At 38.4% G+C, this 15939-nt stretch overlaps 1 protein-coding gene across 2 annotated transcripts in view; it reads right to left on the bottom strand.

Annotated features, from left to right (window-relative positions):
* LOC131436427 (uncharacterized) overlaps window positions 1-15939 on the bottom strand; it is a 57026-nt gene that overhangs the window by 7385 nt on the left and 33702 nt on the right. For both annotated transcript variants that reach the window (XM_058605145.1, XM_058605146.1), the window contains exon 2: window positions 555-3405. In XM_058605145.1, the coding sequence (XP_058461128.1) occupies window positions 555-2879 (2325 nt within the window). In that variant the 5' untranslated portion in view covers window positions 2880-3405. The remainder of the gene's footprint in view (window positions 1-554; window positions 3406-15939) is intronic.

Raw genomic sequence — 15939 nt, 5'->3', positions numbered from 1 at the left:
CAGAAATCATCATCATTTACTTTCAGTTAAAGGATATATTTCAGAAACTTTACAATATAAAAAAATGTGAAGGGTTAGAAAATCAATTCGATAGTCTCACGATAAAAGAGCCTAACTGAAGAGACTGTTTCTCTTTGTTTACTTTTTCTCTCACGATTCACCGGATTCATTTAATATTTGACATCTTGCTCTTCTCAAAACTTTCAAGTTAAAACCACCACAAGCTTTGGATTCATATTAGAATCTTTCAAGAAATTGCCTTAATGGCTCTGTAATAATCAAAAGAGAAAGTACACAAAGAGAGCCTATCCTTTGCAGTTAGTTCCTTTTGTTATCAGTTATCATTCTCAAACAATCTGAGCGCTTGAATTAGATTAAGCCTCTAATTGAATAAATTTTTAGCTTAGTGCATCCACCATCATCTTTTTCTAAATATTTATTATGAAATTTTGAATTGTTTCATTCATTTGTTTCAATGTAATTGTGCTCATTCGTGTCTGGTATGTAGGTTTTTTTTTGTAAGAGCATAAATGGAACATTTATAAACAACTTACCGCTCGAACCGCTTCGTAGCTGAGCTGCTGGAATCGTTCGCTGTCCCGGCTGGCAAGCAAATTGTCCCACTGAATCCGCCGTTCGTAGATTTTATCGACACGCATCGACAACATCAGAGAAACTATCCTCCGACAGGGTTCCCGGTGTTTCCGTCGAGCATAGCCGGGCCGACAGTGGCAACTGGATACACCGTTTTCCGTTTTGCACCGTTCGTTTTGGGTTTGATCGCATGTGGAATCATCGCCAACGATGCACGTGTCGATTCGTACCGGTGGTAAGGGATACTTCGGTCGATGAAGGATGGGCCGGTGCGGCGGTGTTTGTTGGGTTGCCGGCGGGTGTGGAATTGTCCCTGTCGGAGGTTGTGACACCGCAGGTCGCTCTGGAGGTGATTCCGTTTCGGCTACGGCATAACCCGTACCCGTGATACCCGGAGTGAGAGTTTTGGTGGGTTGAATCTGGTCACTGGTAGACGATGGGGTTGCGGTTTTCGAATCTCCGAACAGATCAATGTACGAACGTTTGCCATCGATCGATACGAAACCATCGCTGCCGTTGGCCGTCAGGATGATGCTCGCTTCTTGCTGATCACCCGGCGACGACGGGGGACGGTGGTAGTAAGGGTTCAGTTTGACCGTTTGCTTCGAGCCGGATCCAGCCGGACCTTGGATAGCGGATAGCGTTACGTCGAAGATCTCACCGTAGTTAGGGAGCTGCACTCCGGTCGATGAATGGATCTCCGGTTTCGAGACGTACAAGTTTTGGGTGCGCATGGGATGACTGCCGCCCGGTTTGAAATCCGGGTCGTCAAGAACGAGACCTGGGCGAGGATGGAACCGGTAGTCGGTAGTGGTCGAGTGTACGGCCGTTGGTGTTGTTGTTGTTATTGTTGGTGTTGATGGAAGCGTTGGTGTCGGTACCGTAGAACTAGTAGTCGAGTGATCTAGGGTATATTCTGTAGTGTATGTTGTTGTTGATGAATGTACGGTACTCGTTCTTGTGTACGAGTTGGTTGAGATCGTGGCCGATGTGATCGTCTGTGTTGGAATGATTGATTCTTTGGATTGGGTATATGACGAATCGGTGGTTGACGGTTGAAGCAAATTGTTTCCACCGGATTCCGTAGCCGTAGCTAGATACTCAATGGAATTGATTTCGTAGACGCTCGGTACTTCGGTTTGGAAAATGATCGACGACGTTGAGGTTGGATCGATAGTCGTATCCGTACCAGGCGGTGTTTCGAACGTATACTGAATCTCCGTTATGGAAGGTTTCGTACTATGTCTATCAATTTTCTTGGCTGGTTTTTTGTCTTCCATTTCTACGATAAAATCGGTCGTAGTTTCGTGTAGGTCATTTTCGGTTGTAGTCGTCACGGGAGGTTTGAAAATTTGCTCCGAATCTTCGCCAGTCGGCGTCAATTTCTCCGTTGTTTCACTGATCGAATTGCTTTCGCTTGGTGCCACCGTTACCGAGCTGTGGTCGATTTCCGGTCTACCATAGTCCACTTGAGTTGGGAATGGTTTATATGGCGGCATTGGCCGGCGATTCGGTGAGATCGGTGGTCGTGGTTTCGGTCGTTGCCATGGAGGCCTATTTTGTGACACGAAACCGGGCCGGTAGCTCTGCTGCATAGAGGGGACGATCTGTTCCGGAATGGGAACTCCGGTCAGGAAAGGTCTAATCGGGGCTTCCGGTCTTTCGAAATTGTACGGAGGCCTTGACGAGGTTGGCGGTACATTCATGTCCATCTCAAACTCATTGGGAACGGGTTGTGCTTCCGAAATTCTTGGAGGTCCTCGATTATTGATTCGAGTTGCCGAATGTCTTCTGGTGGGTTGTGTGTTGGCATGAACATTCACGTTACCATTCAGCAACTTCACGATCCCGGTGATGATGTCCTGTATGTCCGGATTGGAATTCTGCCGTCCGTTTATGTTGTTGGCCACTATGAAGGGTGGCGCATTCAGGGATTTTCCTGTCAAATTCATTGCTAAATTTTTATTCAGCTGGAACGAATCATCCAGCAAATCTTTCCCGCTTCGATGTCGTGTCTCTGCTGTCAACGCCGTCGATGGCTTCGAATCCTGGTCGACTGCATTGTTCTCGAACAGTAGAAAGTCTTTGTTTCTCCCGTTTCCACCCACGTCGTTCAGTATCGGTGAGGCCGATCTCTTGGTTTTTCCGGCGACGGATTCGTTACAGTCTTCTGAGTTACTACTTAGAGCTCCGTGGCTGAGCTGCGACACTACCAACAGTCCCATCAGACTGCAGACGTACGCTTTGTGAGTGATCATTGCTATACTAAATCGTTTGGATGACATATTTGTTTTTTTTTTGCGAAATTTTCCCCGTTTTATTGCTTTCGCTTTTTGTCGTGGCGATCGAGGAACCGATTTCGCTTTCGATATACAAGTTTTTCCCTCGGTTTTCGTTTTCGATTTATTGTTGTTCGCTGACAATTCTATTGTGAAACAATTTCATACTGAAACTGTTGCTATCATCGGCGAGTTTTCGTTGATTTATGTGTGTTATTATTATACAATGTATTTTTTTATTTGGTTTAATGGCAATCTTTTTTTGCTACGTTGCGGTCGGCTCCGTTCGGGCGAGTACTTTGATAATAAATATGATGACGACGGCAATGGGATCGCTGCTTCCGCCGGGTACTGAGCACCTCTCTCGCTCTCTCTGTACTATTGCGGAATGCAGTGATGATAATTTTCTCGTTCACTTTGTTGTTTCGTGTTTTGTCCCACCGATGCCGGATGATCATCTTCCGAGGACTTCATTGGAACGAGCTGCGGAACACGTAGGTGGACTGCCGCTGCCGACCGGTAGTGATAATTCCTGAAAGAAGAAAGTAAAACATGAATTTATTGTTATGGGATAAATGGTTTCATTTGTCATAAATTTTAATGCTCGTGTTGAACTTCATCTGATGCTTCATGCCAAGTTCGTACACATACAATAATAAATGTACAAGTCCAGTTTTCCACGAAAGTAAGAAATTGTGATCACTAAGCTTATAGAGTCGCTTTTAGTTTTTCATCAAACTCTTATGAACACAACATACTTGTATAGTAATTCATGTGTGCGAAAACAAACAACGCATCGGTGATTTGTACCCAGTTTTCACTTGTATGTATTACAAAGTTTTTTTAGGGAAGGCTGTGCGTCGAACAAAATGTGAAAATTTTTCGTGCGGCATTTTTTCTCCATAAGCTTATGAAGTTTGCTTTAGAAATTTGTGATTTTCTTGAAATAATGCTTATACTGTTTCTCTAACCATGAAGAACAAATCAATGTTAAAGTGATTTGACCAAAAAAGCAGGAACGAGTATCGGAATGATCCAGCGTATCAAGAGGCGAAATCACCTGAAGACCTACAAGAAGCAGAAAATCTAGAAACAAAGTGTAGAACAGAAGAAGCGAGCAGCAACAAGGGCCCGAAAATTGTATTCGCGTCTTTTGCAGTGTCCGGATGCATGCGTTTTGATGGACGATTACTTATATAAAGGAGGACTCAAAAACCCTTCCAGGTCCACAATACTTTACTGTCGTCGTTGGGAAAGATGTGGGCGATGCGGACAGGTCGATTCAAGTGGAGAAATTCGGTCGAAAGGTACTGGTATGGCAAGCAATATGTTCTTGTGGTTTGAAGTCAACCATGTTTTACACTACCGACACTATAAATGCAGAAACCTGTCGATCTGAGTGTCTCCAGAAGAGATTGCTGCCTTTATGTAAGAAGCATAGTACACCTCTACTGTTTTGGCCGGATTTAGCGTCGGCTCACTATGCCTAAACCACTCTCAATTGGCTTGCGAAAAAGGGTATAAATTTCGTTGAGAATAAATATCAATCCACCGAATTGCCTTCAGCTTCGACGCATCGAACGTTACTAGGAAATCGTGAAGAGGGTGTTCAAGAAGACTAATAAGGCACATGCAGGAGTTCAAAAAAATTTGGGCTCAAGCGTCCAAAAAATGCGACGCAACACTGGTCCGAAACCTGATGAAGAGCGTTCGATCAAAAGTTCGAAAATTCGTGAAGGAATAACTGAAATTTCATCCGGTTTTCATTATGCTCAAGTTTAACCTCGTACAATGAAGGATCAATTTCTAGTTTGAATAAAATATCGATTTTTATCATAATTTGAAAGAAACATTTGTGGATAGATTATTTTTGATAGACTCCTCATACTCGCTCCAATTCGATTGTAGTTGAGGTGTTCTTTTCCATCTTAACCTTTTGAAAATGTAATCGTAATTTGTTTCAACCGTTTTTATAAATATAAAACCTTTTCAATCCATCTATTGATGTAATGATGCCTTTCTCATATTACTTATATTTCCAAAACTATCACTAGAAGATTCTGTCAAGAAATCAATCTAGAATAAAATAAGAAAGTTTCTTTGGGCATGAACTAACATAACCTTTTCAATTTGTAAACAGTTATGTCAAGTTGATAAGAATTTTTCATTATTTTGCATCGTCGCACTAAATTATTAAACACCAATTAAACAGCAACCTATGAGACTGTAGGAACTTTTATTTGTGTCTAATGTCGTTTTTCACCTACCCTAACCCAGTTTACACCTTAACTGCTGTCAAACTGTTTGTTTGATACTAGTTTCGAACCTAGTTTCAATGTTGTTGAACTGAAAATCGAGTCAGTTTCGAACCTGATTTGTATATCAGGTCTGCTCAAACCCCCGTTGCTAAGTGCGAACCCGACACAGTTTCGTGAAAAGTGTTTGTTTGATAAAACTACCCTGGGTCAGTTTCAGTTTTCTCAAGCGAAAACCGACATAAGTTTGTGGAAATCGATCACATCATCTCTGAGAAAATTGAGTAAGTCTCGTTTTAAAGTTTTTGACCACTATTTTCGGTACTTCATGAAACGGGAACTTGAAACCAATATAGCCGAAATCGGTTCGTTTAGTAAGTAACTAATATAGCCAGCAAACTGAATCAATTTTGAGCCAAATCTAGAAGAATTTTACCATTTTTGGCATCGTCACTCTAAATGACGGTATGTACAAATTTTCATATTTTTCACCTGAAAAATATAGATTTAAACGCTGCACGCTATACGAAATTGAACAAAGTACGCTGCAAACGGAGAAAAACTGCACGTACCGACGCGTACCAGTTTTGCGTCGTCATTTTAAATAACAATTTAAATGTTTCGACACTCATCGCCCTATCATTTCGGAACCGGAAGTTGGATCTGTATGAAATTGCACAGTATATTTGAAGACAAGAAGAGTTTTAATTTGAATCATGATTTTTGAAAACCGGTTTAACCGTCGCTGCGAAATCGAAGCGGGTTCCGTTTTTGGAGCTTTTCTTCACTATTACCGGTGCGTTCGGAAGCGGAAACCGGGGACTAGTAGTCCCAAAGTAGTTTTATAATATATAACCAGAGATGCCAGGTAAAAATTTCAAATATCTTCAGACAGGGTTTCAAAAGTCTGTAAATCTGAAAAAAAACCGCAGTAAGTCAGTATGTCTTGCTGGCAGCAATTTCTCTATAAAGTATGATATGATAGTATGAAAAAAAAGGTCACGGCAATTTCAAAAGTTTGAAATTTTGGACAAAAGTCTGCGAAAAACTCGATTTTCAAAAGTCTGCAAAAGTCTGGACAACAAAAAAAAGTCTGCAGCACCATATACGAAATCTGTGGATTTACAGACAAATCTGCAGATCTGGCATCTCTGATATTCACTAACTAACAAGATCTGTCAACTAGATGAATTTATCAGTTAGTTTTATAAAAATGTGCAACTTGTTTTTAGATCTGATGTTTACTTTTTTAGTTATACAAACTTTTATGTCAATTTGTACCAATCGACCTTGAACAAAAAATATGTTTTCAGAATTTAGATACCCCCAATCAAACAAGCCATAGATCGTAACAGTTCGTTAATTATTAACGGAAATATCGATATTTTTGTACAGGCTATTTTCCCGCCATATCTCAATAGTAGGGATTTTAGAAGAAGCACGATAAAATTACGCTTGGAATCTATTTAGACAGAATTTCCAATTTTTTTCATTTAAAAGTTATTTTTATTCAGGCCTATTTGCGTACAAGCATTACGTGGCCCATTGATCCGTTTTTTTTAAATAATACATTTTTCTTTGTATTGGATCTCGTTGTCCCCTTTTTCTAGGGGAAGAGGAGCTTCCATTTCCCTAATATGTTTTTTATGTTATACTGGTTAAAACAAGGTTGTAATGTTTCATCATAACATAATTAGTTACGAAATAGTTATTTAGGTTTCAAATCACCACATCTTTTTGTCATATTGATTTAGCAATAACTTAGATATTATAAGATTATTACATACAATTTCTGCATTGATTCAGATAGCTATCGGTAGGTTTTCCCAATGTAATAATAACGAAAATACAACCTAAAAAACTTTTGTTGGCTTGCATATGGCGAACACAATATGGAGTCGCAAGAAGTGTATGAAACATAAATAAAACAAGGATATTACTTTTCTCAAAAATACTTTTTGGCGAAAATAATGAAAGGCAGAATAGTCATTTTTGTTCTATGCACTATCATAAATATGAAGAAAACAATATAGGGATTGAACATCGATTGTGATAATATTATGATTCTCATGATATATGAATTTAAAATATTGAGAAATCACTCTCCTTGAAATAATTTTGAGCATTCTGAACATGAGGTTTTTTCGTTGTTTATTGTTCATATCTTCATAAACAGATTTTGATTGAAGGCGCATAAAAAAAACAGTTTATAAAAATTTTATTCCGCTCGACAGTTTTAAAATCGTTGTGAAATTTGTACCTTGTATCAAATTTGTAATTTCAAATACTATACTGCCTTTCTATTGTTGATAGAAAAACATTAGGGATTCTTTCAATGTTTACAATGTCGATGGCGACAAAGTTTCGACTAGTTTACTTGAAAACAAGTTTTTTCAAAATTATGGAGACATAAGTTATTTCAGTATGGCAATACAGCGTAACGACAACTTATTTTTAGCCGACATAGAAATTAGTAGAACCTGCACTTTTTGAGTCACGCAAGTGGTTAGATGTTAGTAACAATAACAAATCGGCTAGCATAACAAACACTGTTACTTGGGATTACAACCAAAACTACTATAGATACTAACTCCAGCACCAACAGTTAAAAATCATTGTGAATCGTTTCCTGTCATTTTCGATTCTCGAAGCTTCGATTGAATATCGACACTGCACAGCATACAATTTTCTCTGAAAACCGAAAATGACTGGAAGGGCAAATAAAAGAAATAACACAATACAATTGAAAATACTGTTCCGCTTATGTCGTTGACTGGACATGGATCTTGTTCTCATAATTTGCAAGCGAAGCTGAGAGTAACATTTATTTCTCGTCATTTTCGTTTATATTGAGGGAATGAAAATTACTTTTATTAGTTATGATGCCCATCGACTAACATGAAATACAAACACTACTAGTTTTTATTTAAATGCAGAGGATTTTATACGATTTTTACATCGTACTCTAAATCTTCCCTCTCTCGGTGTAAATTTTTGTTGAATATGAAAATAACCAGTAATTTTTGGTAGGACCATAAGACCTTTCATTTGACCCTAAGATTGGGAATATCGATAAAGATCCATGTTTGGAGTATTTTGACTATTATCGTCAATCGAAAACCGGGAACCAGGTTAGTCGAAATTGGTTTGCTTAACTGCCTACTGATATTGGCTATCAATTAAACATGAGCCCTGAGGAAGACTCATGTAACTGAATCGTATTGCCGACAAATCACCATGCGAGAAATACATGTGTTTGACAATAGATTTTATTAAAAGTTGTTCAAAACTGGATGGTCTATCCGATCAGAGAACTGTTTCATTCTGTAGCTTAAACTAGTTAATCCATAAACAATCTTTTTGGTTTCTTTCATGAATCGAAGATAAACATTTCAAATAGAATACTACAGAAAGCATCATTACACCACTCGGTGAATTGAAACAGGTTTTTAATCATAGTTTTATAAATGAATAAATACTACTAATGACAAATCAAATTTCTATTCAATTTTAATAGAATTGTCTAGGGATGGAAAAACTAGCTATATAGTTTTGAAAAGGTTTTCTCATAGGGTAGAATACGAAAGTTTGTCCTATTCAGAAGAGACAAATGACTTTAAGGATGAAATATTTATCAGAACTTCGGTAGCCTTATTCTAGTAATCGTGTTTTTTAAAATTTCCTCAAAACCTGTTAACGAATATGTTTGCTGTAATTAGTCTAAATCGTCACACCAAATTTTAGGCTTCTACAAAAGAGTCTTGCATGAAACGACTGAAATCATTTCGTTTAGTCGGCGAAACATCAGTATCGGTGAATTGCTTTTTAATATTCATATAATAAACTTCAATCCCCTAGCGAGTGTGTCACCTACATCCAAAATCCCGGTTGTGTTTCTATTCGCTAAGCAAAATAGTAGGACGACACCATCGGGGCCGATGGAAAGTAACTGATGCTGCTGGTACTGCCGTGGCGCAGATCGGATAACCAAGGAATAGTGTGTCCGAGTGATGTTCGAGACACCGTGCCACGAGTTACAATACATCACAACAAAATAAAACAATACGATAAAACCATTGCGAATCGATCGATTGTGCTGTAACCCATATTTGGGAGGGTCGGTGGGTTGGGATTTCCACTTTGGAAGCGCGCAATTACTGCTGACGGATGGATCAGATTGACGTGGACGGATTTCTGTGTTTTCTGTCGCTTCAGAGGGGTGCATCTAGTGGTGGAATTCGCATAGGTGGCTTCGGATAGGATAGCTTAACTCTGTAACAATTCAATTATGACTCAAGCGATCGGGGCTTTTTTTGCGCTTCACCTTTCTCCATAAAAAGCGGACAATGTGCAATCTCACCTCTACGGAGAATCGATAAATGGAGGTACGGTACGGTCGGAATCGGAAGGTGGAATAAAATAAATTGCGTAACTCCCTTTCAGAATCAGAAGCCTGTTTTACTTTTCCGAAGTTCGATGGATGACGGATTTTTTTTCTTCTTGGAATGATTTTCGATGATGAGCTAGCATACCAAAATAATGAAAGTTCATTCGGGGGAGTCACGCGAAGCGGATCTGATTACGTGACTTTAAATCGGTCCTTCTTAATCACGTGTTACGTCATCATCGATTTTGGGCATCTTTTCAAACACTTCCATCGCAATACTGTTTAAAACAAAAAACGAATGAATATACCGAAAACGGTTACTCATTTAGCAATTGGATTAGCATCATTCGAGCTCGATACATTCACTGTACATATGGTTTCGGGCTGGCTACGGTTACAGTTGAATTGAAACCGTTTTGCTTGCGTGGGATAATGGATCTAATTACTGTGCAAATGTTGCCAAACGATGATGATGATGATGGTGAAAATGCCCGGAACGGCTTAGAAATAAGATAACAGTAGCTGCGAACAAGTAAAAACTAATGAGAAACAAGTTTTTCGCCGCCGACTTCCAACTGTCATGAAATGTTATACGGATTCATTGTTTTAAAACTTTATTATCAGTTTAGGGCAACTGAAGGCAACTCAATTGTGTTTCGGAAACAACCATAGAAGCATTGATTCTCATTTTCCAAAACGAAGCAAAGTTTTGGCATTACTTCGCAGCCCATTTTTAGCGTACAGAATCATTGCATGGCTATTGCTACGATCCTACTGACGATAAGAATCCTTTCCGGTCGGGGCTGGCACATACGACAACTGGCTTGTACGATCAGCGCCCTATGCATTGAACCGCCAACCCGGGCTAATTTTGCACAATTTTCAATTCAACTCAACAGTCACCAGGAATGTTTGAGCATTATAAAGCTTGCTTCAGGTAGAATTGGAACAAAGACAATTGCCTGTATTTCAGTTATTTATTATTGAATTCAAGATCTTTTTTTAATACAAATGTAGCGTTTTCTTCATACTTTTAAGAAAAAATACGGATAAAATTATTCGTCGCGGTTTCGAAGGAATTCTCGAATTTTTCCTGTAACACGGCTCATTAGGCGGCGCACACCTTCTTCGTCCATCGTTTTAGCTATCTTATTCCACCAGGTCGTCATCTGATTGATGTCTTTAACAACCTTTCCCTTGAGTCTTCTCTTCATAATTGCCCAGTATTTTTCAATAGGGCGGAACTGGGGGCAGTTGGGTGGGTTAAGGTTTTTCGGAACAAACTGGACCCCTTTCTCTGCATACCATTCTTGAACGACTTTGCTGTAATGACAGCTTGCCAAATCTGGCCAAAACATTACGGGATGGTCGTGGGATCGAATGAACGGAAAAATTCGTTTTTAGGAACACTCTTTCTGATATAGTTCCGATGTCATTGTCTTATTTGTAACGACTTTCGTTTTTTTCCACAGCTGCAAATGCCCTGCCAAATCAAAAATTTTCTTGCAAATTTGTCGGCAAAAACAAATTTAAATTTGGCTGGAACATTCCCCCGAGCTGCTGCCAAGTAAAATTTTTGACCTGGGATTTGCCCGAAGTCAGCCTTGACATGGGTTTCATCGTCCATCAGAAGACACCCGTCGAACTTGGTCAGCACCTGGTCATATAGTTTCGAGCACGAATTTTGACCACACTATTCTGTTTCATGGTCCGATTTGGCTGTTTGCTAGCTCGATACGACTTGATTCCTTCCCGGAGTCGAGTTCACCTCACGGTACTATGGGCAGCACCGAATTTTCTGGCCAAATCACGGGCCGACAATGGATTTTCCAAATTACTGTGCACAATTTTTTCCCTTTTTTCGGCTTCCATGTTGATTGTTCACAAAGTACAGTCGATTTGCGGAATGTTAAAAATCATACGTGAAGCTGACAAAATTCCCGACACGTGGGAGCCCCACAATATGAGCATAAGTTTGTTCCAATTCTAAATGAAGCATGCTTTAACATGTTGTTGTGAATTCTTTTTAAACAAAAATCAGCTAGTTTTTAAAGGAGAAACGATTTAGGCTCATTGTGAATTCTGTAGGATGTTTGAAACGGTTTTTGCTGGACATTTCTCGCAATAAACATTGTTGCAGATACACTTTAGAGTGTGGTTTTGGAAATTTTTTTCTCACAATAATGTTCGAACAACTGAAGTGGTTATTTATTTATCTAGTCCATGGACCGCCCTCCGAGCACGCCCTGACGTTACTGTCAAACTTAAGTGCAAATAGATATTTTGTAAATTGTAAAATCTTTACGTCTGTTTAGCGGTTTAGGTTATACCGCGAGGTGGCGTTAACAGTTTTTCAACATAAAATGCAACTACATTGATGAGTCGAAGACGAAACGTACAATAAATTATTCAGGCAATAACTCTTATTGAAAATAATAATATTTTTACTAATTGAAACTTTTGTTTTGATATTAACCACAATTATATATTTTTATTTTATTAGTAAAATTTTACATTGCTCTTTGCAGAAACAAGTTACCGCACCCATAAATGACAATTAGTTGGTATAAGAAAAAACCGGTTTCAAACCACCTAGTGGTGTAATGATGTCTTTCTCATATTACTTATATTTTTCCAAGCTCATGCAAAGAATTTTTTTTCGCACCTGAATAAAACTAGAAATTCCTGATTTGATATAACTAACCTTTTCAATTTGTTCCGGAACCGGATGTCGGATCCGAATGAAATTCAACAGCAACCTATAAAACTGTATAACCATCCATTTGAGCCTAAGTTTGTGAAAATCTATCGAACCATATTTTTAGCAAAACTGACACTGACAAGTGATTGCATAACCTTTCTACATGAGAAAGGCAAAAAGTAAACTTTTATGGGATAGAATCGTTACCATGATTTTGTGATAATACTAACAAGTGGATACAAATTAGTTTACAAAATCGAGAATATCAAGGATAATAAACACTGTAAATGATCCTATCTACTTATCTATATAAACTTTTTTTTGCAATTATTTGAGCGTAATTCTTCGTTTTCTAGAATTTTTTCTGATAAGATCGAAAGATAGTGGTTTTAGTCATAATGCAAGATAGTAAAAAGAAAAGATTGCCAATTACATTACTATTCCGCTATTGATCAGAACCATGTTTTTCTGAAACAACTTGCTTTGGAATAATACGTAAAGACTGCCCCAGAAAATTAAATTCCGTACAGACTTCTTGGCGACAAGTTTTGACACTTTTTTCCAATCTTTTTCGAACTGTTGAATGATTTCGGCTGCCGAGACATGTTTCCTAAGATGTGCCTTCGTTAATGCCCAAAATTCCTCAATTGGTCGAAATTGTGGGCAATTTGGTGGATTCATGTCTTTTGGGACGAAAGTGACATTTTTGGTAGTATACCATTCTACCGTTGATTTCGAGTAGTGGCAAGAAGCAAGATCTGCATTTCGCACGGCTTTTTCACTCACCCCTTCCATTATTGCTATCTTTCTCAGTGACAGTTCGCGTTCTGTGCACCATTTGTACACAATTTTTCGACGTTGTTATGCTGAAATTCCACGCATTTCGAAACAAACTAATGAAAACGAATAAACAAGTGGTTAGAGAAGAGTGTAAACAACAGGACGCAGCCAAAAAAAATGACAGATTCTGAACCATTGCGAAATGGCAGCGGTTTTTGGTTGCGTCCATACTTTCTGGTACAGTCTTTAGTTTCACATTGTGTAAATTGGATTGATCCCTGCATGCTGATCAATACCGATCATCATCAATCGAACAACAAAACCTTACGCGATAAAAATAATACCTAACCAAAATAATAAAATACCAAATGGATCCACCTCGTAATCTAAACTATATTTATCATAGAAAGAAATTATAAATTTTACAAATGACATAATTCTACAAACGATACAATTCGTAACTACTTAACTTCTCAAATGACGCAATATTCCATTCGTACAGTAATTTACTTGCTCCGAGTGTAATTTGCACTCTAGCAAGTGAGATTGTTTGAATTTATATGCACGATTTACCAGCCAAGCAAATATGTGCTTCTGTGGCTCAGTCGACTAACTGGTGTGCAAGAAATATCTGCAGTTTTATAAACTTCACGCGCGCGTCTGAAACTTAGCGTTGAATCCGAAAAAATGAATTCATTCATGAAACGTTTCCCGAATAATTGACGTAGTTTAGTCTAGCCCGATTTTTAGTAAGGGGGAATATAATAAGGCATTGTAAAAAAGAAAAATTCGAAATATCTTTAAACAACGCTTTCACCAGTATCCAGTTTCTCGTATTCGCATTGCTGTAAACAACGTGAGATGACACACCATGACTGAAAACATAAAATAAAATTAACACTCGTGGATGGGTTAGCAGCGAACAAATTTTGGATTTTCAACTTGAATTACACGATTGACTTGTAAATTTTCACATTCCATTTAAATCCGATAACATCGACAATGATATGCAGATGGCGCTTCGATCGGTGTACATAGTTTAATTTTTGGGCGGTAAATTCGCAGTATCCGTCGTCAGTTCATATACAGATTTTCAATACAGAATATTGATCCCCCGATACAGATTTACAGATATTTATACTGAAAACTAGAGCTTTAAATGGGGCAATCCTGCACTCTATACTAATTTGTACAAAGCAAACTGTGTACATTCCGATGCGTACCGGTTTTGCATCGTCATTTTGTATGACGGTCTGAAAGTTTTGACACTAATCGCCATATAATTTCGGAAGCGGAAGTCGGATCTGGACGAAATTGCACAGCACCTTTTAAGACAATGAGAGCTTTACTTTGAACAAATTGTGAAAATCGGTTTAACCGTTGCTGAGAAATCGAAGTCAGTTCATTGAATAAAATTAGTGAGTTTCACTTTAGAGTTTTTAACCACTATTTCCGGACCGGAAACTGGGACCTGCTATAGCCAAATCAACAGATTGTCACCTGTCACAAACATATTATTTCCGTTTCATTTTGACTGATGTGCGCACTGGATCAAATAAAATATTCGTTACTGAGAACCAGTTTGACAACCCTCGGAAAGTCGCACAAGTTCCGCCTCTTACGCTTTCCAGGTTACATAGCAGTTATATGGCACCCTGTAACGTCTTCGACTTGTTCCACGAATTTGTTTCATATAAGTTAATGTAATTGAAGTGTAATAACGTGTAAGTATTTACTATTAATTTTTTTTTGCACCTCGTTTAGCCATCACTTGTGAAAAAAACAATCATAAAACTATTTTTGTACTTTTCGCTGTTATACCAAAAACGAAAGTCGGATCTGGATCGACTTTTCGAAGATATTTTAAAGAATTTCAAGGCTTTTCGTTTGCAGCTTAGTTTGTGAAAACCGTTTGAGAAATTTCCGAGACAATTAAGTGCGCAAATCTATGTTTGCGCATATTACCTTATTATTTCGGGCACCGGAAGTCGTATCGTGATAAAATTCAATGGCAACCTATGAGACCATAAGGTCTTTCATTTGAATTTGAGTTTGTGAAAATCGTGAAAAGTATAGGTTTTTATCAGGCTACTACACTCGGTCATCTCTGCCGCAAGCCTTATTTTGGAATGATTGCACAGCTTCTTCGAAAACAATAGCACGATCACGTAAAAGTCGCTTACCCGCTTGAAACCCTATTTACAGGTGAAGCAACCTATTTAGGAAAATAATTATTGAACGAATTGTGAATCGGTCCCAATGTATCTAAGCTCGTCGACTAAAGTTCCTTGATCATAAAATAAATAAAATATAAATTATCAATCAAAAACTTCATGATAAATGCAATTGAAAGGAACCTCAACCCAAAAAAACCGTCAATTAGTGTGTCATCTCGTCCAAAAGCTTATAGCGTCTCGCTTATTACCTTGATGGATCTTACAGATTAACACACAAAGCAAAACCTTATTTCGACATTGCCGTCCACCTCGAGTTTTTTTTTATTGTTAACGAAATGAGACGACCCTGAAATTGAAGACATGTAGGACAACTCTGATTATTCGCGAAATGAACGCTTTCTGCATCTATTTCAAGAGTCATTTTCAACTAGATCTATAGATTTTTTCGTTTCTCACGAAATGTTCAAAATTCAACACTTGTTTTTTTTTGTAATTAGCTTGGCCAGACATGATGGGTGAGGTCATTCGGTGAACAAAAGCACCACATGCTGCGGACAGATGTTCTTGGAAAATTGTGTTCCATTTTTTTGTTTGTCTAGAAATTTGTTCAGTGACCCCATCATTCAGGAAAGTCCGCGGAGTTCAACTCGGAAAAGGAAAGAGGAATTACCACAAGAACATGGTCTCTGAACCCTCTTCGGGTGGATGATTTGTTGTATGTGTCTGTGCCGAGTTTGGCTGAAACAGTGTTGTACCATTGGTTTGG

The sequence above is a fragment of the Malaya genurostris genome, chromosome 3 (assembly GCF_030247185.1).
Source record: "Malaya genurostris strain Urasoe2022 chromosome 3, Malgen_1.1, whole genome shotgun sequence".
Classification (NCBI taxonomy): Eukaryota; Metazoa; Arthropoda; class Insecta; order Diptera; family Culicidae; genus Malaya; species Malaya genurostris.
This window is presented reverse-complemented; position numbering and strand designations above follow the sequence as displayed.